Below are 27614 nucleotides of genomic sequence, written 5' to 3' on the forward strand. Positions count from 1 at the left end.
TAACCGATGTGGGAAGAGGCCTTGGAATCTTTAGCTCTTTCTAGAAAGGACACAGATGAAAGAAACCATCTGTAGTGGAGACAGATGCACTGAGGAAGGAGAAGAGACAGAATGACAGAAGTATAGCTATCTGGGGCCACGCAGTTCAAAGGCAAGAAGCTCCCACCGACTCAGCAAACAATGCTATTATCGCTGTACCACAGTACTTTACAGTTATTTATGATGCAAGCAGTGGTCAGAGCCTCGGTGAGTGGAACCGCCGGGGGAACAACAGTGGACACCGGCGGGGCACTTCTTGCACCACAGGTGCTGTGCTTCGTGTTCTCGGTGCCCCAGTGCACTCTCCCACCAAGCACAGGACCTGACAGGCCAGAGAACATGGCCCTGGGGACACATTACTGACCCCAACCTGTCAGTTCCTGCCTGCCCCGGCCTCAGGTGGTAGCTAGTCCTCCAAGCATTTCCCTTTCCCTGGTGGTATGGACCTCACTCAGGCTCAGTCCTTGCTTCTAAAGCCAAAGCAATGGCAGACCAGCCCTGGCCCTCAGAAGCAAAAAAGGAAGGATGTGCATTAACTTAGTACCTACTCCACACTGGGCATGGTACCTGCTTTTTAGCCTTGCTTTACACTGGCCCTTGGCACAGCCTTCTTAGATTTATTTGTTCAATTTGAGAGAGAGTACAAGTGGATGTTCTTGAGCTTTTGCCACTGGCTTCCCTGATCATGAGTAACAGAGCAAAAGAATTTACCGAGGGCAATTCTAGTTCTAGGGACCTGGTCGTGGTATGTGTGTGTGCATGTGTGTTTGTGTGTGTGATGTGTCCAAATGTATGCATAGGGCACTTGGCAGAGCTCATCCCCAAGGACAAAGTACACACACTGCTATACTGGCCAGAATAGTAACCAGTGGCAATTTCATCCCAGGATCAAAGTCCTGTTTTTTTTTTTAACTGGGACGGGGATGGGTCCCAGGTGGGTGAGGTAGCAGTGGACGTATGGTGTATGACGACCCAAAGCGTGACTTTCACAGTGTTCGTGTCTCCTCCTCCTCCTCAGAGACCTTGGCAATAAGGACTGCCAAAGAGTCCTCTCCAAAAAGGGAGCTGTCAGTGTCCCACCCCAGCAATGACTGGGTGTGAATGCTACCCCAGGGTTATAGGGGCTGTTTTCCCACTGCTTCTGTCCTTGAGGGAGGAGAAGCAGGCTCTGCAGGGGCAGTGTCCTCCTGAGACTTCTGCCCTGCATGGCAGGCTCTGGGGTCATTAGTTCCACTTGGTGTTTTGCTGAGAGCATCAGGGCTCCTGACCAGACTTGGGAGAACTGAGCTGGGTGGGAATGGGAGCCTTCCTTCACACCCCTAGACTGGAGCAGGAGACCTTACAACTCCCAGCACTTGCCACTTATCCTAGTACAGCACGTATCACAGTGGGGTGAAGTGCTTTTGGCTGTTAGTTTTCCCAACTCTTTCATGAACACCAAGGCAGAGACTGTGTATTGTGTGTCCCGTCCACCCCACACTGAACAACATTCCCTCTTTGACTGTCCTGATAGGTCACAAAATTCTGTTATTAGCCCTCCCTTCTTCTCTGTATACCATATACCCCCTAGCTGAGAGAGCTCATCCTTTCCTGGGGCTTCTCTTACTCTACCTGTGCTGACATTCCTCAATCTCTGCTTCCAGTACAGATCTATCCTATGCTCTAGACTTCTCCAACTGATGACCGGCCTCTTGGACACCTCCACCTGGTCATCCCTCAGGTATCTCATTTTTAGCAACTTCAAACCTCAACTCCTGATCTTCCTCGCCGATCTGCTGCTTGTCCTCATGGGTTCCCTGCCTCAGCTGAAGGCAGCAGCAGCTGTCCAGCCACCCAGGCCAGAGTCCTGTAGCTGACCACCCCTGGCTCCTCTGTCTCCCCTCACATTCACTCCGAGTCCTGCACAGTCGGCCTTCTGGGAGTTCTGGCCAGCCCACAGCCCTGCTTCAGAGCAGGCGTCCCCACATCTAGCCTGGATTCTTCACCAGCCTCCTTGCTGCTCCCCCTCTTCTTTCCAGTCCATTCTATCACGGTTGCCGAAAGGATCTTTATAAAGTGAGAATGTGGCCATGTTTCGTTCTTACTTAAAGCTTTTAAAGGCTCCTTTCGATCTAAAACCCACATTCCTTCGCCTGGGATCATAATTGGTCCCTGCCAACCTTACCCACTCACCTCTACTGTTCTGCTCTCACTTTCATTTTGTGGTCTAATGGTGCTGAGCAGCTAGAGTTCCCTGGGCAGACCAGGATGCCTCGTGCCCCTGTGCTTCTGCATAATAGGTGTCCGCTGTCAGCCCTTCTCCTCCTTAGTTATCCTGGGAGGGCATGCTGAATTACTGTTGAATTTAGTTACTCAGCAGAGCATTTCTCTTGATTCTGTGGGCTCTGGGAGTGGTTGGAGTGAGTAAGACAAGATCCCTATCCACAAGAAGCCTATAAGCATAAATCTAAGTAATCTTGAATGGCAGCTTTGGTCAATGGAACCAGGGGCATAAACTTCAGAGATGGCAGTAGGCTGCCAGAGGTCGCAGGAAGGAATTATTATCAACTCCCAGAAAGTAGTCAGTGGAGTGACAGCAGGGGAAGGGTACAGGGCTTACATGTGGAGGTGGTAGCAACTTGGAGGTAGCACTTGTTGTATCTCAGTCAGTAGCTGCCTCCCCTCTTCTGGGCCAAGAAGGCCATCAGAGGTAAGTCTACAGAGATGTCATAAGCTGCGGTGCCCATGCCCTCTGAGCTGGGCCCTCCCTTCCCGTGAAGGCTTCCCTGCAGATCTACCTCTCTCTTCTGGCCCTGGCTGCATGGTAGTTATTACTGAAGCTGCAGAATCTGAAATGGACTACCTGGGCTCCCATCCTGGACTTCCTCTTCCCAGCTGCATGACCATAGGCCAATCACTTTTCTCACTTTACTTCAGTTATTACAGAGGCAGTAATAATAACCACCTCATAGCGGGAGGACTCGATGAATTGATATAAGTAAATGTTTTAGAGCAGTGCTTGGTACATAAAGTAAAAAATATCAACTATTATTATGTCTCCTTTCCAACCACCTACTATGCAGGGAGCTCCCAGAGACCAGGACAGGGCCTGGTCCATAGCTGTGTACTTGAATCCCATCAAGAGAATGGAACGAGGTGGGAGGTCTCAGAGCACAGGTATGAGTAACTGAATATGTAACCTTGGAAGCACAGGCCTTCATTCCTCAGTGGCTGGTCTGGGGACAGGGTGGACTTGGGGAGCTAGGAAGGTAGCAGTAAAACTGGGGCAGGGACAAGGATGCTGGGCCAGGTGGGGAAGGTGATGGGCAGCTGTGAGTATATTTGGATCTGGGTCTTCTTGGCTTGGCACCTGGTATGCTATTTGGTCCAGAAGTCCCTTCCTGCCCTTTGAGTACACTTGCAACATGGGAAGCAAAACACTTTCCTGTTGTCCCCGGGCTGTAGGGAAAGGCAGGCTGGACTCCCTCTGGACACGTGTTGGCTAATATAGAAGAGAAGCCTCATGCCCAGTTCCATAGGGCCCCTGAAAGAGGTCAACCCTTCCTATGTTTGTAAGTCTCTCTTCTCTGCTTGAGGTAAGGAGTGGTACAGAGAGAGAAAACTGGGACTCCAGAATCAAACGTATCTGTTGCCCAAACATGGTTCCTCTGCACAGTAGCTCCATGCCATAGGCAAGACATTTATAACCGCTCTGAACCTTAGTTTCTTCTGTAAAAGGGTTTCTACTCTGCCTGCTGTTATGATGGTTAGCAATAACATCTTTAGCCTAGTACACAGAATGTGCTGAAAGAGAAGAGAGTTTTTCTCATTTACGGCTCACCCCACCAGTAGGAGGCTGTCTAGTTTGTGACAAGCCTGAAAAGGGCTTGTGACAAGAAAAGTGCTCTATGAGCCAGAAAGGTTCTTGGAGATTATCTTGGATTCAGCCTGTTTGTCACATGAGGCCCCTCATGGAGTAGAGATGGAGTAGAGTTGAAACTAAAATTTCAGGTCTGTCCTGGCACCTCTGCTCTGTGTCTCTCTAGAAGGCAGCCTGGGTAGCCACAGAATTTCAATTCTGGTAGTGCTGGTCTGTCCTAAAGTACCCAGCATGGGCCCTGGTCCAGAAAGGGGGCAAAGCCACATCTGCTAGGTAACTGAATGTACACATGTGGAAGCGGCAAGTGAAGAAGGGTCAGACAGGCCTCTGGGTCCTTGATTCTTATTGTTCATAGGTCCACATGCCCCGAGATGTCCCCTACTCCATCCCAGCCCAAAGTGACTTTCACCTCATCAAATAGCTGCAGCATGATGGTGAGCACGTCTGGATGGGCCTTGTCCACCTCGTCGAAGAGCACCACAGCATTGGGACACTGCTTCAGCTTCTTGGTCAGCTGGCCGCCCTCCTCGTGGCCAATGTAGCCTGGTGGGGACCCGATAAACTTGGCCACCTGGAGGAAGGAAGGAAACATACTGGAAAGGTCTTTCTATACCTTTAGTTTCTGATATGAACATGCACAGGAAAATGGCTTCATTCATTAACACTGCCTATCTCAACAAGGACAGTCGGACTTTTTTCTGGGGTGGTAGGAATCCTGCCACAATGGAAGAGTCTACAGATCTTCTCTAGGTCTCTTTTTCAGAGCAAGTCTATGCAAAACAGATCGGTGACCCTCTTGCACACGTATGCCCCCAAAGGATGAATCCCAAGGTTGCTGGAGTTATCTCAGGTCCACATGACAAGTCCCAACAAAATACCCACGCAGAGTGATGTTGACTCATGGTCCCTCCATACCATACTTCAGCGAGGACTCTCACTTACCTCATGCCGCTCTTGGAACTCAGACATGTCCAGCCTGATGAAGCCCTGTGTGGAAACAAGCAGGAGTCCATTTGGAGGCAGGAAGGTAGAGGGAAAGGGTTTAGGAGGAGAGCATCTCAAATATCCCCTAGGCTTTCAGACCACAACAATGCAAGATCTTCTATCCCATTCTATTTTTTTGGCTCCTTGCCTCCTTTTCTGTCCACTCATCTCCCACATGATTCCCTCATTCCCTACCTTAATAGACCCAAGTCATGTCCTCGCCTTTCTAAATCTGGCTCAGAATGTCTCTTTTTAGGCTTCTACTGGTCTGATTACCACATCAGCCACCCCATATTTCCCGAGGGCATCCTGTGTGTGCTGAAGCTACAGCAGCGAACAAGTCTTGGTCTCCATCCTTGAGAAGAAGCCGTCAAGTGGGGCAGGTAGACATGGGTATAGCCAGCTACAGTCTGTGTGGGTCATGCGGAGAAGGAAGGGTGCAGCAAGCACCCAGCCAGCTCCATGGTGCCCTCAACTTTGCAGCTTTTGTGGGCACATGCCTCTTTGTTTTATATCACTTCTCTTTTGTGCTAAGAAATCTTCTAAATTATTTACATTTCTTCATTTCACTTAAAAGCTATACATAAGGCAGCTTGTAGCCCATTCCTCTCCACCACTGGGTCTAGGAATGATCCTAGAAAAAAGTGTTCACTCTTTTTCATGACGAATTTAGGGACTTATAGTTACACGTGCCTGTTCCTCCACCCAAACCAGGGTTCCCCAGGCTCCTTTCCCACTGGCACAAGTTTCCACCTCAGAAAGTGCACTCACTGAATACACTTCGTCCAACAGCTGGGGATGACAGGGCACCAAGACCCTAGAGGAAGGTAGCTATCTATGTCTGAAATCTAGGCCATTCTAGCATGCTGCTGGTCAGAACTGTAGTTTTTCTCACATCCTGTCACTCTGTACCCACAGTACAGGGCAGCAGAAGTACTCTGGCAGGGACATGGCTTCCAGTCCTAGGTTGGCCACTGTCTCTGCGACGCTGGGCATGCTGCCTCTTCTTTTGGAGCTGCAGTTCCTTTCTGTGGAACACAGGCTCCGGTTTCCTCTCCCTGCCTCACCATTAGGGCCTGAGAGCACCTAATCCAAGAGATAGATAAGGGTTTGGAGAATTATTAAGGCTACATGGAGGTGATCACTGCTCTCAGAGAACATGGGGCTTCAGCCAGCAAGCATTTCGAGAGGGTCCTAGGTAGCTCAGCCAAGGCTTGCGGAAGAATAGGATGGACATGAGGAAGCTCAAGTGCTTCCCAGAGGGAGCAATGCACTAAAAGCCATGAGGTGGGTACCGAATGATAACAACTGACAGTTCTGGATGCTTCTTAAGTGCCTGGCAATGTTCTAAACAAACTACACAGGGTTCAGAGCATGTACAAGTCTATGAGCTAAGTATTATTATCATTTCTACCCTCCAGACGAGAAAACAGAGTCACAGATTAAAGTAACATGCTCAAGGTCATTCAGGTGTGACAATTTAGCTCCAAGTCTATGCTCTCAGCCACTAAACTCTACTGCCTCATATTTCCTGCTCTGTCAATCAGCGCTTGGCAGTCTTCCATTTCTAAGTTCTGAGCTTTGTGCCCAGATGTCAAGTGTCCCAGGATACCAGAAGTATATACTCTAATGATCACTTAGGTCAAGTGTTATGGGTTCTTGTCCTACTTCTACTGATTTGCTGAGTAACTCAGAACAAGTTTCCGGGCTTGATTGGCTTGTCTGGAATATTTCTGGTTTCACATGATCTTAGCTTAGGGTTATCTAGAAGTGAGGCAACAATTATGATAGTAATATCCAATATGTACCAATTGCTTACTATGTGCTAATGGTGTTTAGCTGTTTACATGGTCTCATTTAACCTTCATAATAATCCAATGAGATAGGCACGATAATTGAACCCATTTTACAGATGAGAAAACAGATGGGAACACAGATCCCAGCCAAATCTGGAACAGTTGAGAGTTGGGATTTGAAGCCAGGCAGGGGACTCAGAGCTTTGTCACAGTGCCATGCTAACTGCCATGTTCCGGGCACTACTATCCTACCTCAGGAGAAGACCACAGAGCCCCTAAGCACTAAGGTGTTTTGCAAGGATTATTAACCCTAATAATGGAAGCTAACAAAATTGCTCAAATTTGGGACAAAGAGCAGAGGCTAATGAGAGAAAAAAATAAGCCAAATATCTGAAAAAGAAATTATATGAATGTCCGAACAAGACCTTGTGAGGCAGCCAGGTCTAGAGGCATTCGTGACTTTTTACAAACGAGGCCACTAAGGATCAGAAAGCCAGAACTTAAAACCAAGCCGAGTCCCCAGCTAGTGTACATGTCACTGAGCTGGCCCTACTGCCCAGGTCCTCTCCAGCTCCTGTGACATGTCCCTTCCTGTATATCTTTCCTTGGGTCCTGCTGGCATCAGGTACAGTCCAGGACTCTCAGGTTTTGAAGGCAGATTTCATGCCTGCCTGTTACATGGCCAGAAAATGCCTGTGCTAAACACAGACTCTGAATGGAGTTGGTACAAGAGGAGTTTTATAGAGGCACCACCTAGGATTTAAATATTAAATACACAAGACGGTTGTACAGGGTTTCTCATGCCTCACATCTCCCTATTTGACATGGGAACAGACTGACAAGTTTACAATCTAGCTACCTACTACCGCTAGGAACAATGGCACTGAAAGAGAGTTGAGAGACTTGGGTTCTGACTTTATCTCTTCCCCTTGCAACTGACCCTGGACGTCCCCTATATGCTATAGGGTCTGGGTCTTCCCATCTGAAAAGTGGCTCTAATTCAGCATCTATGTTATCTTCCTCATGGGGTTGAACAAGAGGTCGGTGGGTGGTACCATGGAAAATATGAGGTGATGAATAAACATGAGATCAGGGCTCAGGCACTGATTAGTGTGCTAGAGCCTGAGCTCACTGTGACTCAGTATCTCGCTGTGGGGAGGGGTCAAGCAACCTGCCTAAGGCCAGTAGAAAGAACTGGAGCCTGTGCTGAGGCATGGCCGGCTCCAGGGCCTTGAGTGCCCAGCCCACTGCCTCTGAGGGGTGATGGTATACTGTAGGACACCATCCCCATGCTTTCAGGAGCCCTTGCCCTGGTGTCAGTCGGCCCCTCGTTCAGATGCACTGACTGAAAACGACCTGCATCATCAGTCTCTTAGCAAGCCCATCTCCTTTCTACACCAGCAAGTCAGCCGATGCTTCCCTTCTTCCACTGTGTATGAAGACATATTAAGACAGCTTGGATAAGGAGATTATAATTTGTAATTAAATATTAACCTTTCTGACAGTATTAAAATTAAACCACTCAGAATTCTTCATCCCTAATCAGGTGATTCCTGCCCGTAACTGTATCTTCCCTAATAGTCTTGCTAGTTTATGGCTTTTTCCAGAGTGCTAATTGTTTCAATCGCTGCCAACCTGATGAATTGTCTTCAAAATGCTATTTCAGTTGCAGCATGCTAATATGCTGTTCTTGCCTACTGCCTGTCAAGAAGGTCTGCTCTGGGCTTGGTTGAGGCAGAGCACAGCTACGGGCAGAGCCAGGGAGGCTTCGGAGCCTTTAGCCAGTTATTAGGCAGAAGGGGGCCGAGGATGTTGCCATGGCTGCCAGGCCCTCAGGGAGGAGGCAAAGGGGTAGTGAGGCCAGAAGCAGGATGGAAGGTGGCTAGGACTCTGCTGTTAGTGCAATTTTGGCTGACAGGGGCCTGAGTAATTTCTCAATGCCTCAGCTGGGGAGGCCTTCCACAGAAATTAGGCAAGGGCCATCTGGGGTCACGGGCAACCTCAGGTGGTGAGCGGGGGTACCTTAGCCTCCACAGGGGAAAGCTGGTGGAAGAATGTCTGGCTTTAGTTGAAATGTTTCTGCAAGCTCCAAGGATGGCTCTGACATCTCTCTCTGTAGGAAAATGTTTCCATTCAGCCTAGAAAGTCAAACTAAGAAGGCCTTGAGGGCCCGAGTCTGAATAAATATAGGAATAGTCTTCTCTTTTGGCGAGGTCCAAAGGCTCTGAAGTCATGGGGAAAAGGGTCTATGACCACCCCACAGCTTAGGGCCAAAGAAATGTTTAAAAGCTCATATACAATGGAAAGAAGCAATATGGTATCTTTTCATTCCTACTTGTTTTGTTTTCTTCTATAGGCCCCAACACTCTCTCTAGCATGGCCTTGATGTACTAGATAGTAATAATATCTTTCTAAATCTGGTTCCCTCTCTAGCCCGAGTTCCTCAGGGCAGGGAGTATGTCCTAAATGCTGAGTTATCAGGATCTATACAATACCTGGCCAGAGTAGATGCCTGAAAATGCATGGATGAATCTCACTGGGTTCTCCTAAATGCCGGAACAGTCAGGCAGGGCAAGGATTATTTTTAGTTTCACAGATGAATAAACTGAGATACAAGGAGGTTGGATAACTTGCCCAAATTCCTGGAACAACCGGTGGCCAAGCTGGGGTCAGACTGAGGCCTGCTTTCTGGGCCAGGGTCCATCTTTTTGATTCACTATTGCCAGATTCAGGGAGCCTAGAATTTTGGGGGCTAGCAGTAGTGGTGAGGTCTCCATGGCCTGCACATCAGGCCGACATCCCAGCCCTTACCTTTTTGGCATCTTTGTGCATATATTTGGCTGTCTGCTTGGCCAGCTCTGTCTTTCCTAATAAGAAGGAAGGGAGAGGTGTTGGGTTAGGACTAAATGACTTGTCTTCCGGAATGAAAGAATATTAGAAATGGATGGACATTGGAAATAATGTTTTACGGATGGGCTCATGGAGGGTCGGTGACTCTCCCAGTCACTGGAGGAAGAATTAAAGGTGGAGCTGGAATCAGAATCAAAGTATACACTGCATCTTGATTTTTCTGTGGATAGAGACTGAGACTTTTTTTCTACAGTAGCATCCTAAGAATGGGAGGTGGACTTTTATAATCCAGAGCCAATTTGTCCTTTGAAGCCCAATGCAAACCTTGCCTCTGACAGGAGCATTCTGATTCCTGGTCACTGCACTGAATCTCTTTAGACACTCACAGTCTTGCCATCCAGCCAGGCCCCAGAGCCAAAGGCCGAACTGAGGCTGGGGGACAGTGGCGGGGGTAGGGGCGGATAAAGACTACTTCTCCTTGGCCTCATAGCCTTTCCTTGTAACATAAAGAAGAAATGACAATACCAAGTGGTGGCTCTGAAGGGCCTTTTGCTATGATGGCCAAACCTTCGGAAGTCACTGCGTAGCAAAGGAAATCAAGTTCTACAGTATCATGGTGAGGTGGTGGTAACCTAATCTGGGCGAGTGCTAGGTCCTTGAAGATGCTAAGAGGGAAAGAAGAGACAACAAATGCATGAAAACCTGACATCAGGACAATGATGGGAGGAGGTGGTACAGGTGGGGTGCTCTGTGAGGGTGGAGAGTGAGGACGTGAGAATACCTCAGATAATCCAGCCCAACTGGCCAGAGAAATACCCAACCCATTTGACTAAAACCAATTTTGCGATGCACCCCACAGTGTTGGCCACATCACGGGCTTTCTTTAGCTTCCTAGAAGGTTATGCCCCAAGCTGTACTTGGTGTGCTGGGCAGTGGAGGTGGTTTAACTGTTCTCAAAGGGCAGCGTTGGGGAGGCAGAGTGGCCGGAACAGGGTTATCAGACCCCAAAGGGCCAGGTGACTTAGGCCCTACACCATAGCTTCGAGTGAGAGGGGCATAATTCCAGCTGTTCCTAACCTAATGTGACAGATGATCCTCTTGCTGGCTCTGTAATTTGGAGGCGGTGTTTTCAGAGCTGGAGTTGTACCGAAGTGGATTGTGTGACTCTGGCCCATAGCAGCTAGGGTTTCCCCCAGCTCTTCTCCCCCACTTTCCAGTCTGCTCCCAGTTACCTATTCCAGATGATCCCAAAAAGAGGAAGACTAGAGGGTGTTCTTCGTCGTACCAGCCATTCTCCTTTCTCCGGATCGCTAGGGCCAAACACACAAGATTGGGGGGGGGGCAGGGAGAGAGGCAGATAAATCAATGACACAAAAGGCAGGATAATTATCACTAAGTATACAATATGTTTTACTGCTCTGCGCCCACTCAAAGTCCTCACTACCATTAGTGCTGCCTAATCTGATTAGCTGGCAAGGCCCCTAGAGACACCTAATCAGGTTAGCATGGATTTGGAAAGCTGCCCAGAGCAGATTTCGGATAAAGTTTTCCAGGATGAGCACTCAGCGTTGCCAGGGAAACTGAAAGGCGGGTAGACGGTGAATGGAGGGGTAGGGGGCTGGTGAAGGAGAATTTGAGAGGAACTTTAGCTCTTAGATGGCTGGTTACCCATCTACTCACCACTGATGAGAGACTGAGCCTGACTCCTACGCAAATGGAAGAGATAGAAGCCCATGGCAGGCCCTGAGGGATTCGGGATGTGAACTCTGGACTCATTCCCATTTGGGGAAACCAAGATCTAGTCTGCTATCTTAAAGTATAGCCAAATATACTTTCTGGAATCCAGTCGAGGGTAGTGTAGAGCTCAGATCACAGACAGGTGAGCCACTCGGTTAGCACTGCCATTAACCATGGCCTCCAGAGAGGAGCAGTGGCTGGGGAGTGAAAGAGACATGTACAAGGTTCCCTGAGAGTTCAGCTCTGCTCAAGACAGACCTGACCGCTCCTCTTCAGGAGGAAGTACATAACCAAGGACTGTGCATTCAAGGTGAGGAAATTAAGTGCTTAACAACAGAGTGGGAGAATCGGGCTCAGAGGCATCACTCAAGTGGAAGAGCAGGGGGAGGAATGAGGCAGAACCACTAGAAGAAAAACCATTTATTGAACATGCTATCTGCTGCACACAACTGGAAAAACTGTCAACATTTTTTATTACTCAAGACCCACACAAACACCCTGAGAGCAAAAGTCTTATTTTCAATTCTATTCTACTAAACAGGAAACTGAGGCAAGAGATAAAGAGACTTGCCCCAGTCATACAACTAGTAGATTACTAGTTGAGAGTAGAGTCTCTTCTCTCTCTAAACATTTCTTCTTTTTGCTCATATAGGGTTGCTTTAAACATGAATGGGAACATGGCAGTCAGAGGCAGGAACGGGATGGAGCACTGTATGTCAGGCTGGTCTGGTTCTCAAGAGTGTCGGGGGAGATTAACAAAGGGATATATGCCAGAAGATAAGACCTGGAAAACAAGTCAACAGAGAAAGAGCTGATGGTCTTGGGGGAAAGTATTGGCCAGTCCTGAGGTACAAAGATCATAAATGCTATACTGTGTGCTATGATCTATATGGCTGGGGTCCAGAGAAGTAGCTGCGGAGGTCAAGAAAGGCTTTCTGGAAGAAGTGGGACTGATGAAGGATTGTGGAAGCTGGGAAGGATCTGGAGGGCCAAAAGTGGCCAGCATGACACAAATGAGGAGACAGAGATACATGAGTAATTGTGCGTGGGGTCAGATTATGGTCTCAAATACCTGCCTTTGTGGCCTTTCTTACCTCAAATTCATATGCTTCTACCTGAAGATCTTTCCAGTTCTGGTCTCAGCAGAAACAGATGGAAGTGCAACCTCTTGGGAGACATCCCCTGAGAATCCTGAGAGGGGCTTAAGAAAACACTCAAGTCCAGCCTCTCCCTTGGGCAAGGTTCCAGATCATCTTTATACTGGCTGACCCAGTCCTATGGAAGGCTTGGCTCTCAGAGGAACCCACCAGCTTCACAGGTACCTGAAGGCTGGGGATGATGAGGGGTAGTCCAACCCTGGCTGAGATGGGAGTCTCCAGTGCCCCCGAGAGAAACAAGAACCTGTGGGTAGTGTTTTTGGGGAGGCAGAGATATAAATGGCAAAGGCTAGACTTCTATGGACACGATGTGTAGGTGTGTGTTGGGGCAGGGGTGAGAGAGGGGCATCTGAAAGGAGTCATGTTCTTCCAAAAGTTGGGTGAACTGAGAATGTAGGTTGGAAAGAAGCTGAGCATGAACTGGGTTTAGGCTTCATGGGGTATCTGGGGGAGGCAGAAGTGGCCAGGCATCACCCAGACAGGTGGCCTGGGGGAAGTGTATTTCCCCAGGTGTCGGGTACCTGAGGTTCTGATCTTGATTTCTCTTTCAGAAAAGCTTCCCAGCTACTGTGAGCTACACACTGCTGGGCTATGCAGTTCAAAAACACCACGGAGAAGGAGGAATTGGATTATGCCTGCGGCCATCTTTCCTCCTTCTTTTCTAATAATGCACCTGGGAGAGAGCCCTTTATAATGCCAGGCAGACTCCACTGCACAGCTGTCCCTGGCCAATTCTGCCAGACCCGGGGCACGAGTCTGGGGTGGGTTTGATCTGGCCCCCCGTGAAACAGGCAAAATGCCAACCATTAAACAATTACAACTCTGGATATTTCTAATAATATCTGAAGAGAAAAATGACCAAGCAGATGGAGTCCGACAGAATGAAAAATGGAAGCAGCTAGGAAAGACTGAGGAAGGCGGGCCCCCAGGGTGTGTGGCTGATGACCATAGCTGGGAGCCTTGAGGGTTCTGTCAGGCTGGGGCAGAGACTCTGAAGGGCTGCTGGAGACGTGGCCATAGGTGCTGATGTTCTTACCGTGGACCAGCAAATGCAGCAACTTCTTCTGCTAGCACTTTTCAGTCTATCAAAAACTTCCATAAAAAAAAAAACAAAAAAAAAAACTTCCATAGACATAACTTCATTTGAGCCTCATTATGAATCTACAAAGCAGGCAGGGCAGGGAATTTTATCCCCCCCTTTTACTAAGTTTATTTTTTAGTAATCTCAACACCCAACGTGGGGCTCGAACTCACGACGCTGAGATGAAGAGCTGTGTGCTCTTCTGATTGAGCCAGCCAGGTATTCCTTGATTCCCTTCTTAGAGATGAGGAAATATGTGCAGAGAAGTTAGATAACCTGCTCAGGGTTACACAGGTAAATAAATGAAGGTCCTGGGCTTTACCCACAGCTCTGGCTAACTCTTGAGCCTGAACTCATGCTTCAGGAGTTTAAAGAAAGGAGTCAGCCTTCCCGGCCACAGAACCTCCTCATACCCTAGCCTCAGCCAGAAAACTTGTCTTTCTGTAGCCTTCCAGTCTGGCTCATTCAGCCTTTGATACATGGCCTCAGGAGCCCCTGTCCTCCAACTGTCTCTTGACCACAGCTCTCTGGGTTCGAGATGGTATCAGGGTCCCCTGAGCAGGCAGCTCAGCCCCTTCCTTGGCTCGTCCCATCTCCGCAAGCTTGCACAGGCCTGGCTGCCTCTCCACAGACTGGGCCAGCACCAGTTCCTCCTTTCTGTGTTCCTCCCCTTAGGAGAATGCCTTCTCCTGGCTGTGCCCACCACTACTGGACCATCTTCAAACTCACAGGCAGTGAACTTTTTGATTAACTCCATGACCCCACATCTACTCCATTAACTCCTGGGGTCTAGGGAAGTTGAGCACCTGCTCAGTAGGTTGAGCATCTGCCTTCGGCTTGGGTCTTGATCTCAGGGTCCTGCGATGGAGCCCCATTGTTGGATTCCCTGCTCAGTGGGGGGTCTGTCCCTCCCCCTGGCTTGTGCTCTCTCTCTCAAACTGAATGAATAAAATCTTAAAAACAAAAACAAAACCTCCTGGGGTCTTTATTCTCTGGCCCATGTCACCTACAGGGTGTTACAGTAGACAGGGTAGGAGTTACAGGATCGAGTGTAGAGTCCTGGCTCTGCCACTTTCCAGCTGAGTGGCTTTGAATAAAATATGGATTCCTGTAGCGCCTTGGTTTCTTCAGTTTTAAAATAGGAATAGTCAGACACACACCAAGCCCCGCCACATATAGATGAAATGAGTCCAGGGTTATGAAGGCACTCTGCACAAGCAGGATAATCAGAAAAGTACAAACCACAGTAGTCCCAGTAGCAGTGGCAGCTGTAGTGGTATGGGACAGGTCTCTCTTTCATGTGCATGCTAGTCCTGAGCAGTAGGTACTAGCTCCATTTTACATAGAAGAGTGGGGCTCAGTGAGGGGCAGTGCAAGGGGTTTCATCCACCTGTGCCTTTGTGTCCTGGAGGAGGGTGTGCCCAGGCGTGCCCATAGTGTGTCATCTATGGCAGCAGGTGCTAGGAGCTCCATTTCCTGAGGAACCCTTGGGACTAGCCCAGGGGTGGTATAATGCTCGCTGATTGAATCAATTAATTGTTGGTCTGTCTGGGATCACAAGGAGGAAACAACAAATATTTTGATTTCCATTTTACAGAGAAGAAAAGTGAGGCCTGTATCTGAGTCAGTGGTCACTATGACCCATGGTGAAGAAGGCTTCCTCTCTCTTCTTAACCCCTCTCCAGGGATCCTTCTCCATCTGAGCCAGGTGCTGTGCTAATGTAGTGAGTGCTGCTGTGCAAACTGTGGCTTCCAAATGGGATGGGAACCCTGGGAGAGGTGCGGGAAGAGCCAGTCGTGTCCGACTGACATCCGCGCCAGGACGATGAGGGGGCATTGCCAGGCAGTGTGGGCATGATGGGACATTCCAGACAGAAAGACCCACCATGTGCAAAACCAAAGCAAGAGGAGACATCTGCCTCCTCCTCCTCCCATCCCGGGCCATTGCCTCCATCCAGCTCCGGTTCTGAGGCTATCTGCGTGGGCTGACTCCTCCTTGAGAAGTTCTAGTGATCTAGTGTGGGAGGTGTTTTTTAACCTAACCTGGAACATGTTTGTCCCATGCTTGTGGCACCTCAGGGGAACCAGTCCTTCAGAGGAATTCTTGTGGCTGAGTCACCTGAACGTCTTTAGTAATCTCCTGTCTATAGCTTGTAGGTTCGGGGAGCACAGCTCAAGAAGTGCTTGCTGACAAAATGGGTACTGACTGGAGCCTCAGGATGGGAGGAGAGAACAGTTCTCTTCTTAGTCTCTAAGGATTAGTGCTTCTGAAGGCTTACTATTGCTACTGAGTGGTTAACATGATTAACATAAAAAATGCAAATAGCTTTTGCTGAACACACCCCACCCCAGGTGTGTGTGTGTGTGTGCGCGCGCGTGCGCTTCGTAGGAATCACTGGAAGGAAGAGTGCCACCCTTCCAGAAAGAGGCTGGGATGAGAATCTGTCAAAGAGAGGGTGAATGTTAAGATGGGCTCAGGCTTCATTCACTTGAGTTCAGCAATTTTTTACAGACCTGTGTGCCTAACCCCATGGAAATGCTGAAAGAAGGTAGTTCCTGACCTTTGGAGAGAGACATTCAAAAAGATGTCCTGTGGTAGGTACAGTGATAAAAGGTGTCCATGGGAAGCCCTAAGAACAGGCCCTGTGTCCTGGCAGAGGGCTAAGAAAGGCTTTCTGGAAAAGGCCTGGGTCCTGAGTTTCTCAACAGGCCAGGGAAGTGCCAGGGTGGTCTGGACAACGAGAATATCTGAAGTGGTACGAGGTGGAATGGGACTGCATGCAGTTTTCTGAATTAATCACAACCATGCCATGACTCAGGAATGGCCTGGACTTATTTCTTAGCTCAGAAATAGGACTCTAAGGTGGGGTGGTCCAGAAAGGTACAGGGCTTGGGCAATTACAGTTTTAGATGGTCAAAAAGGGAAGCAAAGCACAAGATAGCCCACTGTGTGCCACATGGCTGATGCTGAGATTCTGAATTCAGGCCAGAGCCGGGTACGAAGATCAGTTGTGATGGCAGAGCTTTCCTGAGGGAATTCATGGGCTTCAGAGTCAAGTGGGAGCAGGTGCAATGGGTGTTGGTGATAAGCCCCTGGTTAGAGGGAGCGTCAGGGAAGCTTCCAGGTGGGCAGGCTAACCCAAAGTAGGACTGGGGAATGGTCTATCCGCAAGGGTCAAAGGTCAAGTAGTGTGCATGTTGTTATTAACTATTTCAATACACTCGTGTTCCTAGTATGCTTGTGAGCTACTAGAGGGCAGGCTTACAGCTTCTCCTCTTTCCTCAGAGCAAAGAGATGGACAAGGGGCCCAACCAAATTACTTCAGTGCACTGCACTACACATCTAACTTCAAGCAGAGTGTTATGCCAGGAACTGGTAAAACAAAATGATACAGTCATGGTCTCTGCTCTCAGGAGTCTACAATCTATTGCTCCGGAACTGAGTTAGGTTAAGTAAAAACCAGCTAGAGTGTGGGAGATGGGCAGGGCAGGGATGCAGTTGGGAAAGGACCAGAAAAAATGGAATTCCAAGCAGAGGGCAGCAGGGCAGCGTCAAACATAAGCAAATCAACACAGCATGTCCACAGTGGAAGTGGCCAGGTGTACACTCGCTCAGGGAAGGGGGATGGGGTGGCAGCAGCAGGGGTGGGCCTTGTATACCGGGCCATAGCAGCAAGATCCACTCAAAGATTTTAAACAGGGCAATTTTCATATTTTACAAAGCTCACTCCAGTTGGGAAGGAAGTGTGATTACAGGGGAAGGAAAGGAGGCAGGGAGACCAGGGAGGAGGCCACTACATGGTTCAAATGGGAGAGTCTGAGGTCCTGAGCAAGGGCAGTGGTATTAGGAAAGGAGGGGAGAGGACAAGTTTGAGACCCATTTAAGAGGCAGAATGCTAGGACCTAATATGTGATGGGCTATAAGGGTTGAGGGAGAGGGAGGAGCTAAGGAATTGTCTAAGTTTTTATTCAGGAGACCAGTGAATGGCAATGCCTTTATTGAGACGGAGGAGAGGTGGGCCCATTGGAGAAGTGGGTGGAGTCTAGCCCTGCATGTGTTAATGAGACAGCTGGTTGCTTTTCTAAGGAGAACAGTGGGCACAGACGCTCTGAGCTCCCAGGAGGTTGGCCCAATGGGCTAGGCATCCTCCCCCTCCCATGATGAGGAGTAACTCTGGATTCCGGAAGGAAAGACTCACTTTCAGTGCCAAGGCTCTGGCCTGTGATATGTAGGCTAGCCTTGCTTTGGCTCCAGTGACCCTAGAAGACTAGAGAGGCCATGGGGGCCTAAGCTAAGGGGTTGGTACTTTATCTCCTCCATTTGTAAGGCAGTAACTGCGCGCCAGCCTTGCTAGAAGCCCTGCAGCTGGGGATCACACTGATAAATTCACTGTATTACTTTGCACAAATCAATATCCCAGCACTTACCAGGGGTTGATGTGACCGAAATTGGTTTCAGCCAATTCGTGTGGGTAATAAATGGCCATTTATCAAATCAATTCATTCTGCGGCACTTCTCTGGCTGCCCATCCTCATGGTACCCCTGGGGTGCCAGGCTCCACCCAGCCAGTCCCTAGCACATAGCTGATGTTGCCTAGAGATTCTAAAGAGGCCCGGCCTACCCCTGTGGATCCGCCTCTCTCTCCTGCACCTGCTTTAGTCTGGAGACCTTGGGCCACTGGCTGCTGCTTGCCCACAGATTCTGACCCAGAGTACCTCATGCTTCACCTGGTAAGGGAATATTACCTGATCACCATCAGTGTGATCACCAGCCACAGGCCTCTCAGTTGGTGGGCATACAGTTACTACCATAAAAATGGAGGAATGATGCCAACCCCACAGCTCAGGCACCAATACCTTTTTGTCTTTTCTAGGGTCACTCAGAGAGCAGGGTCAACCTACCTAATACAGGACAAGGCTCAGGGCCTTCCTGATCTGAGGCAGAGTTTGGGTAACAAAATGGAGCTCTGGGTAGAGGGAAGCTCTCAGGGCAGACATTCCGACAGCCCCTCGGAGGTGGGCAGCTGGATCATTTACTCCTGCTCCGGGCCAACGACAAGGAGAGACAAGGTGGGTGGTACTTTAGAGGTCCGTATAGGATCAGAGGAAGAGGCCAGCCTGGCGCTGGGACTACGGACCAGTCCTGGCGTGAAGGAAACTGATCTAAAGAATGTGCCCAACCCTGGATGATAAACATCCTGAGGACAGAAACTAGAAGGAGCACGTGCTGTATTGTGAGACAGTCGTGTACTTGGTTCCCCAGCTCACAGTTGAGGAAACTGACGCTCAGAGAGGCCGAGTGAGTAGCCCGAGTTGCATGGCTGATAGGTGGCAGAGCTGCTATTGGACCCAGTTTGGTCTAATGCTCTCCATTCAGTGTCCTCCTCCCCGCTCTCTCCAACTTCTGGGAGCTTTACATCTTATGGGCTTGAGGAGCCAGAGAGAGGCAGGAGGTCACAGATGCAGCCTGCTGGGAAAGGACCCTGTAAGAAGCAGAGGGAAGACACTACGATGGCAGTGGCAGTGCTGGCCCCTGTGGACAGGAAACTCCAACAGGAGATGCTTTCTGAGCTCTCTGCCCAGGTAATTCTCTCCCATGAGCAACTCCTCTCTTCAACCCCCAAGGGCTCCCAGGGTCTCTTCTCCCTCCACCTCAGCCACAGCCTCAGCAAAGAAGTAGGGGGTTGCCACCTGCGAGGTGGAGGCTGAGAGTGGATGTATCCAGACACAAAAGGGCAGTCTGGTGTGGTTTGGGTAGTGTACTGGGGCCTGTGTGTTCAGAAAAGCTTTCCCCAGCTCCTATGTGTGGCTGCAGACAGCCTTCTGACCTCTAGCTGGTGAGGCAGCTCTAGTCCGCGGGCTCCTTTTATCTGCTGCTGAGGTCAGACCCCTGATGAAGGGTTCATGACCACTGCATGAGTCTCACTGATGTTTGAGGAGGATGGAGATTAGGCTGGGCTCACTGTGTTGCAGGGGTGGCTGCCTTCATTTTTCAATTACTACTCTAATTGGTGTTCTAGGGCTGAGATGCTGCTCCAGAATGTCCCAGGGGAGCACCACAGTACTGCCTGATGTCTTGTTTTATCAGTGAGCCTCTATCAGGTGCTGTCTTTGGCAGTACTGGACCGCAACTGGTGGGAGCAAATACTTGGAGAGAAGGGGTAAGCAACACAAATGGTACCAAGACACTGTAGGGCAGAGGTTTTTATACTTGAGCTGAGCATCAGAATCACCTGCAGGGCCTGTTATAACACAGACTGCTGGGCTCTACCCCACAGTTTCTGATTCCACAGGTTTGGATGAGCCCTGAGATCTGTAATTCCAACAAGGTCCCAGAGGATACTGATGTTGCTGAGACCATTATTTGAGAAACAATGCCTTGGGGATATCTTGTTTAAGCTGGACACAGGTTACTCTGCCCTTGCCTCATCTGAGGTCACCTTCAGAGAGTCATGCACCTGAGTCACAGACTAGAGGTGAGGCCACCACCTTGAGCAGCACCCTAGTTTTATTCTTTCTAATGTGGTCTGCATGGGCAGGAAGACAATTAGAGTAGGGGTTATACCAGAGAGCAATCTGGCTCCTAGTATGGGACATAAGAGCTTCTAGGGTTGAGAAGAAGGCACTTAAGACTTGTTCAGGGTGTTTTTCCTAAAATCAAGCCAGCTGCTGACAAACTATACTGAAGAGAGGCAGAGTTCCAGGCTGAGAGACAAAAGACAGAAGTTCTAGTTCTGGCTGAGTTGCCATCACTTGTAATGTGATGGATAAGCTCCTGTTCTCTGGGTCTCAGTCTGCCCAACTGAAAAGTGGAGGTTGGGGACAGTCGACCAGATGAAGATCAGAGTTAGAGCACAAGAAAGCAGCCTTGAGGGGCGCCTGGGTGGCTCAGTGGATTAAGCTGCTGCCTTCGGCTCAGGTCATGATCTCAGGGTCCTGGGATCGAGCCCCGCATCGGGCTTTCTGCTCCGCAGGGAGCCTGCTTCCTCCTCTCTCTGCCTGCCTCTCTGCCTACTTGTGATCTCTCTCTCTGTCAAATAAATAAATAAAAAATCTTAAAAAAAAAAAAAAAAGAAAGCAGCCTTGAGCAATTATTATAAGTACTCTATATCTCAGCTTCCTCCTCTGCAACGTGGGGATTTGGGGCACCTGGGTGGATCAGCTGGTTTGCCTTTGGCTCAGGTCATGATCTCAGAGTCTTGGGCTTGAGCCCCGTGTTGGGCTCCCTGCTCAGTGGAGAGTCTGCTTCTCCCTCTCCCTCTGCCCCCCACTCGTGCTCTCTCTTCCAAATAAATAAGTAAATAAATAAATTAAAAAAAAGGGGGGGATTTAATGGTACCAACCTCATGGGGTAGCTATCAGGATTAAATGAAAATGTATGTGCCAAGCTTAACCCAATGCCTGGCACACAGGAAGTACAATGAATGTTAAGCTGTAACAGCCCCTGCCGCACAGTATGGTGACAGCAGGATGTACACCTCACTGCAGACTACGAGCCACCCACCCTTTTGTGGTGCTGGCTGGTCCCCTGCTACTCACCAGCACCCACTGTGGCAATGGCACTCTCCTGGCCAATGATGTGCTCCTTCAGCCGCTGCTCCAGGGGAAAGCGGCGCCGCTCCTCAGCCTCACGCTTCCGTTGCTTCTCCTGATACTGTGGGGAGAAAGGGAAGCTGGCTCAGGGATGCCGGGCCTGGCAGGATCATTTCATTCCACACTATAACCCAGGGGGAAAGAACACAGGTCTGGGGCTCCAGGGGTCCGGATGCACACTTGGGCTCCTGGCCACTGGAGGCTGCCCCAGTCCTTCCCACTGTCCCCTTGTCCGAGTCCTCACCTCAGGTGGCCACGACTTAAGAGTCCTTGCTCACCCTGCTAATAAAGTACTGCAAGTAGATTAACCCTTGACTCTGGAGTCTGACAAAAGGCCTGGGTTTGGGGGCGCCTGGGTGGCTCAGTGGGTTAAAGCCTCTTCCTTCGGCTCAGGTCATGATCCCAGGGTCCTGGGATCAAGTCCCGCGTTGGGCTCTCTGCTCAGCAGGGAGCCTGCTTCTCCGTGCCTCTTTGCCTACTTGTAATCTCTCTCTGTCAAATAAATAAAATCTTAAAAAAAAAAAAAAAAGGCCTGGGTTTGAATCCCAGCTTTATCACTTACAAGATGTGCCAATTATCTGGAGCAAGTTACTGCCCCTCAGTTTTCTCATTTGTAAACTAGGGATTAAATATGATGATATGCACAATGAGCTGGCATGCAGTGTAAGTGCTTAACGGAGGTTCTTTCCTTTCACTTACCCTCTTGAAAATATTTTTGGTTTTTACTCTCTCTCTCTCTCTCTTTAAACATTAAATTCTATGCCCAATGTGGGGCTTGAACTCATGACCCTGAGATCAAGAGTCACACACTCTGCCGACTAAGCCAGCCAGGTACCCCAAAAACCTTTTTGGTTTTTAAACCAGATCTATGAACACCCTCTACCTCAATGATATTGCATTTCAATTAAACACAACTAGTCAGCAATTGCCATGTGTCTGGCCCTGTACATGCCATGATGGAAATGGTAGGTTGGGGAGGAGGAGGAGGACTGGGACCTAGGCGGCTCTAGCTGCTGCTGAGTGTCTGGTGTGTGTCTCACCCTTGGCTTGTTGGTCCACTTTAGAAAAGGCAGAAGGGGGAGACTGGGTGGCTCAGTGGTTTAAGCCTCTGCCTTCGGCTCAGGTCATGATCTCAGGGTCCTGGGATCGAGTCCCGCATGGGGCTCTCTGCTCAGCAGGGAGCCCGCTTCCTCCTCTCTCTCTCTCTGCCTGCCTCTCTGCCTACTTGTGATCTCTCTCTGTCAAATAAATAAAATCTTAAAAAAAAAAAAAAAGAAAGAAAAGGCAGAAGGAAGGAGGCCTGGGCTTGATCACACTATAAGGGAAGAGAGGAGAGCCAGGTCTGCCCTCAGGGAGCTCTAAGTTAGACAGGGAGGTGAGGCGGGGGGGCTTGTACACAAATACTTCTTAGGCAGGATCAGCCATTTTCCTCCAAAGTATGCATGCCTATCTCTAGCTTGTACCTATCCCCAAAAAACAAACAAACAAACAAACAAAAAACCTCCCACTATTGAAAACAAATTTGCTGGGGCGCCTAAGTGGCTCAGTCGGTTAAGTGTTTGACTCTCGACTTCAGCTCAAGTCTAATCTCAGAGTCGTGAGTTCAAGCCCCACACTGGATTCCATGTTAGTGGGGAGCTTGCCTAAAAACAAAAACCAGATTTGTTCCATGTTTGTGCATCTGTCCTCTAAATTGATTATGAGTTGCCTGAGGGCAGGCACTGTCTTTTACTCACTGCTCAAGTCCTGGCACAGTAAAAGGCAGCTGGTGAGTATTTGCAAAATAAATTTGGTAACAGATAAGAAGAGGAGAGAATTAACAGCTAACCTGGGTGGCACAGGAGTCCAGAGAAGGGAAAGATATGCACAGCCTGGAACACTGTGGGGAGGCTTCTGGGTGACTGGAGGCTTGAAGAAGTTCGATTACTGGGTTAGGCCGGAGACGTGGGACTGTCTGGAGGCCAGGCAGGGTGCGTGAGTATGCAAGTCAGATCAGAAAGTGCTCATGGGGGGCGCCTGGGTAGCTCAGTAGGTTAAAGCCTCTGCCTTCGGCTCAGGTCATGATCTCAGGGTCCTGGGATCGAGCCCCGCATTGGGCTCTCTGCTCAGCAGGGAGCCTGCTTCTTCCCTCTCTCTCTGCCTGCCTCTCTGCCTACTTGTGATATCTCTCCCTACCAAATAAATAAAATATTAAAAAAAAAAAAAAAGAAAGTGCTCATGGAACCAGGCAGATGGGCGAAGGAAGCAGGCCTTGGAGTGGGACAGAAAGATCTGGATCTTCAAGAGGCTCCTTTCCCCTAAGACCCCATAACACTGACAGCTTTCTAGAAAGAGAGCTGCCAAGGTAAGGCCCTGTCACAAAAGTTGTGGCTGCGGATTGCTCTTGCAGGCAGAGTGGATGAAAAATACCTGCTGCTTGGGCAGTGTTTTCCTGTTACGGTAGTGACCTTGACAGAAGTTAAAAAAAATAAATAGCAAACAATCCAATTTTGGCTGTTGCTATCAGTCTGTAACTGAAAGCTCCCATCAGTCCTGGGTTTCATATGGAGCAATAATTCGGCGCCAATCCCAGTGGAGCGACGCTTGCCGGTTGGAATCCGGAGTGTCACTGTGCAGCTCCCTCAGGCACCACATACATCACCTGGCTCTGACGACTCCGCCATATATCTGCCTCCTCCTCCTCCCTGCCCACCCAGCCCCTCTCAGCACTTGGGTCCAGTGGGCTGGGAGGCTCTGATGGAGAGATGTACACACACTGCCTGGTCCCGCACTGGCTAGCGGCCTGGCCGGCTTGAAGGCAGACAGGCCATGAAAGCAGCCTGAAGCAATGGAAGCTGGCTGCCGAGGGCTTGCTGGGTCTGCTTCCTTACCTGCCCTCAGTGACGGTCTCAGAGTCTTCCTGCCTCTGGGCCTTTGCTCATATGCTCCCTCACCACACAAGTCTCCTCTGTTCCCATCCACCTCTAAGTGCCCTGGTGATCTCAACTTGAATATTGCATTGTCTAAAGAGCCTGGCGTAAGGCTTCACGCATGGCACCTCCAGAGTACATGTTTAACTGCTGTTTGTCTCCCCCTACTCAGCCATGAGATCCTCAGTGACAACGGCCACGTCTTACTCAGCAACATGGCTCTGTCACATAGCACAGGGCCTGGCTCCCAGAAGGCATCAATGCGCACTGCCAACTGAATGAGGATAAGTCCCGGCTGTGGAACAGCTTGCTGAGCCAGGCGCTGCACTTCATGTACGGTGTCTCCTTCAGTCCTCACAGCTGTCCCTATCGGAAGCTTGGCTCCTCTTTTGGCTCACAGTGGCGCACGTTGTATGGGAGAAATAGGCGGCTTTGCTCTGGAGAGACCAGAATTCAAACCTCACGTCTTCACTCACTGACAAGCTGACCTTGGGGAAGTTAACTGGCCTCCCGGAATTTTCGTTTCCTCATGTCTAAAACAGAGACAGTAACTCACACCACCTTGCAGGGTCCTGGTGGGATGGCGGTGAGGATCAGGTGAGATAATCTACACAAAGAACACGGCAGAGACTCTGGCACAGAGCAAATGTATAGGCAGGAGTGGCGGTGGAGGGACACAAGTGCAGAGCACAGTAGTTGGCCCTGGACAGGCTTTTGGTAAATGTTACTTCTCTTCTCCTTCACTGCATGTTGGTAACTATCTAACTCAGTGCTTTTTTGGGGATGAGGTGGGGGCACTGGAACCCTTTTAACTAATTTATGCTGTATGGGCTCCACAGATGAAGAACTGCTCTGGCTCAAGTAGAATCTAGGAGCCTAGTCCACTTTGATGCCCCCACTGCCCCAGAAATGGCTCCTTCCTCAAGAAGCCTAGGTCTGAGGGTACCATCTCCATACAAACTGGGTTCTGGGGATACCTCAATTGAGCAAGGCAGCTCATCTCTGTCAGTTTTCCTTACTGTGGTAGAGAATTCTGCCTCTAGGTGCTTTCCATGCATTCATCTGTAGGGCCTCTTAGAACATATCTTTTTCCTTTGTCACAAGCAAACATGACTTCTTGCCACTCTGTTGGTTTGCGTATAGATATTGTAGTCTCCCTAAGTCTTCTCCAGGGAAACATTTTTATCTTCTATAACTCTTCGGCGTCATGATTTTAGGTGGTTTTAATATTCTTGTTATTTTCTTGGCCAAGGAGAAATGGTCCTTAACTTCTATGGGGGTGAGTATGGGAGAAAGGTTATACTGTGATCTGGCTGGTTTCTTTTGTTCTTTATTTTTCCCTTTTCTTTTTTAATATTTTATTTATTTGAGAGAGAGGGAGAAGTGTCATGAGCAGGGGGTAAGGGTGGAGGGAAAAGCAGACTCTCTGTTGAGCAGGGAGCCTGATTCAGGACTTGATCCCAAGACCCTGGGATCATGACCTGAGCTCAAGGCAGACACTTAACTGACTGAGTCACCCAGGTGCCCTCGTTTGTTTGTTTGTTTCTTTTTTTTTTTTTAATTTAAAGATTTATTTTCTTATTCTAGGTGGGGGTGGGGAGCACATGAGCAGGGAGAGGGGCAGAGGGAGAGGGGAAGTAGACTCCCTGCTGAACATGGAGCATGAACCAGCCCCATCCTGAGGCCTCAAGATCCTGACCTGAGCTGAAATCAAGAGTCAGATGCCCAACAAACTACCCAGGCATCCCTAGCTTGTTTCTTAGGAGGTTTCTAGATGGTCCTGGGAAAGATCCAACCTGTGGCCTAAATCTAGGCACATCCTGATTCTCTCCAGCCTGGAACCCTAAATATCTATTAAGAAAAACTTCTGAAAATGGATCAGACTTTTTGATTAAAAATGAACAGGAGGCTGGGATTAAACCAGGTTAAAGTTTCCTGCTTTATGGTCCTTTCCTAGTGCTCAGCACAGAGTTTGTATTTCAAAAAAATGTGTTGAGGGGCGCCTGGGTGGCTCAGTGGGTTAAGCCTCTGCCTTCAGCTCAGGTCATGATCTCAGGGTCCTGGGATGGAGCCCCGCATCCAGCTCTCTGCTCAGCAGGGAGCTTGCTTCCCCCTCTCTTTCCACCTGCCTCTCTGCCTACTTGTGATCTCTGTCTGTCAAATAAATAAATAAAAATCTTTATAAAAAAAGTGTTGAATGAACTGCTTCTTAAGGCATTAGCTAGGAGCCCAGGCTTGTGAAAAATTAGCTTGTGAAAAACCAGCTAGTGGAAGAACCGAGGAAAGGAAAATACTTGGTGTGTATATCGTCTATATGGGGGAGGCGAGAAAGATGGGAGAAGGCACTTGGTAAGGGTTCCATAAATGTAGGCTACTACTGTTCCTGGCTTTTTGAGGAAGCCTACAGAGACTAAGTCAAGGCCTTATTTTGACAAGGTTCCAAAGAGAAAAAGATAGGGCAGGTGACCCAGCCTGTAGAAGCAGAGGGTACTGGGCTGAGAAGCACTAGGAAGAAGCCACCCAGGAGAGCAGGAGTGGGGGAGTGATCATCTTAATAAAAGCCACATGCAATTAGCTTCAGAAGCCCTCACCTGGAACCGGCAGCAACCAGCTCCCCATGCTGCATCTTGGCTGGATAATCGTGGCCACTGGTTTCCATCATTCTTGATTTAATATGGCACCCCTCCTGGCTGTGAGTGCATTTACAGGAAAGGGCTGGGAGGCTGGGGTGAAGCCTAGCTAGGTTCTCTCAGAAGTGGGTGGCTGGGATGAGTGGTTCTTTGGGGGAGGGTTAGAGAGAGAAGGGGTATGTCAGGCAATCCTATTATTGAGTATTTCTCAGGGAACAGGTCTGACAATGAACCTGGCAGTATGTTCACCAAAAGGGCAGCTGAGGCAGTGGTGGGAGTGGTGAGTAGGCAGAATGAAACCCTGGGTAGGAATGTGGTAGGTATGGAGGCGGGAAGAGAAGAAAGGCCAAGCTACAATTTACCTCTCATGGGAGGTCAGGGCCACAGAGCATACTGGCTGCTCTCAGATACACTCAGATATGCCCCATCCTCCTGACTCTGACCTCAACTCACATCACCAGGCTTCTGTCATGCGCTGAAGCTAGAATGACAGAGAGGACTGGGTAGGAAAATCACCAAAGGGACAGGGGGCAATAGATGAGACTGGGGTCAGGGGATGATGGAAAGAAACCCTGAGTGGGGGGGATGATGGTAAGAGCAGCCCAGGAGGTCCAATAAAGAAGCCTGTGGAGGGGCACCTGGGTGGCTCAGTGGGTTAAAGCCTCTGCCTTCGGCTCAGGTCATGATCCCAGGGTCCTGGGATCGAGCCCCGCATCGGGCTCTCTGCTTGGCAGGGAGCCTGCTTCCCTTCCTCTCTCTCTGCCTGCCTCTCTGCCTCCTTGTGATCTCTGTCTGTAAAATAAATAAATAAAATCTTTAAAAAAAGCCTGTAGAATGAGAGTGGCACCCAAGGGACTTGAAAATTTCCTGAACTAGCTCATAAACCACACATCCCCGGAGAGAAAGTCAGGAACAGGGCAGGTGTCAGTTCTATCACACTTGGTGACTGTTATGTCGGCACCCCAGATTCCATTCTCCT

General features: G+C 49.4%; 1 protein-coding gene across 1 annotated transcript in view; it reads right to left on the reverse strand.

The window, feature by feature from the left end:
- CLPB (caseinolytic mitochondrial matrix peptidase chaperone subunit B) overlaps positions 1–27614 on the reverse strand; it is a 148578-nt gene that overhangs the window by 13549 nt on the left and 107415 nt on the right. The window contains exons 7-11 of the mRNA XM_046016486.1: positions 21043–21157; positions 10761–10838; positions 9490–9545; positions 4841–4885; positions 4308–4469 (exon numbers count right to left, since the gene is read on the reverse strand). Coding sequence (XP_045872442.1) covers positions 4308–4469; positions 4841–4885; positions 9490–9545; positions 10761–10838; positions 21043–21157 — 456 coding nt within the window. The remainder of the gene's footprint in view (positions 1–4307; positions 4470–4840; positions 4886–9489; positions 9546–10760; positions 10839–21042; positions 21158–27614) is intronic.

Source organism: Meles meles, chromosome 8 (genome assembly GCF_922984935.1).
Source record: "Meles meles chromosome 8, mMelMel3.1 paternal haplotype, whole genome shotgun sequence".
Taxonomy (NCBI): Eukaryota; Metazoa; Chordata; class Mammalia; order Carnivora; family Mustelidae; genus Meles; species Meles meles.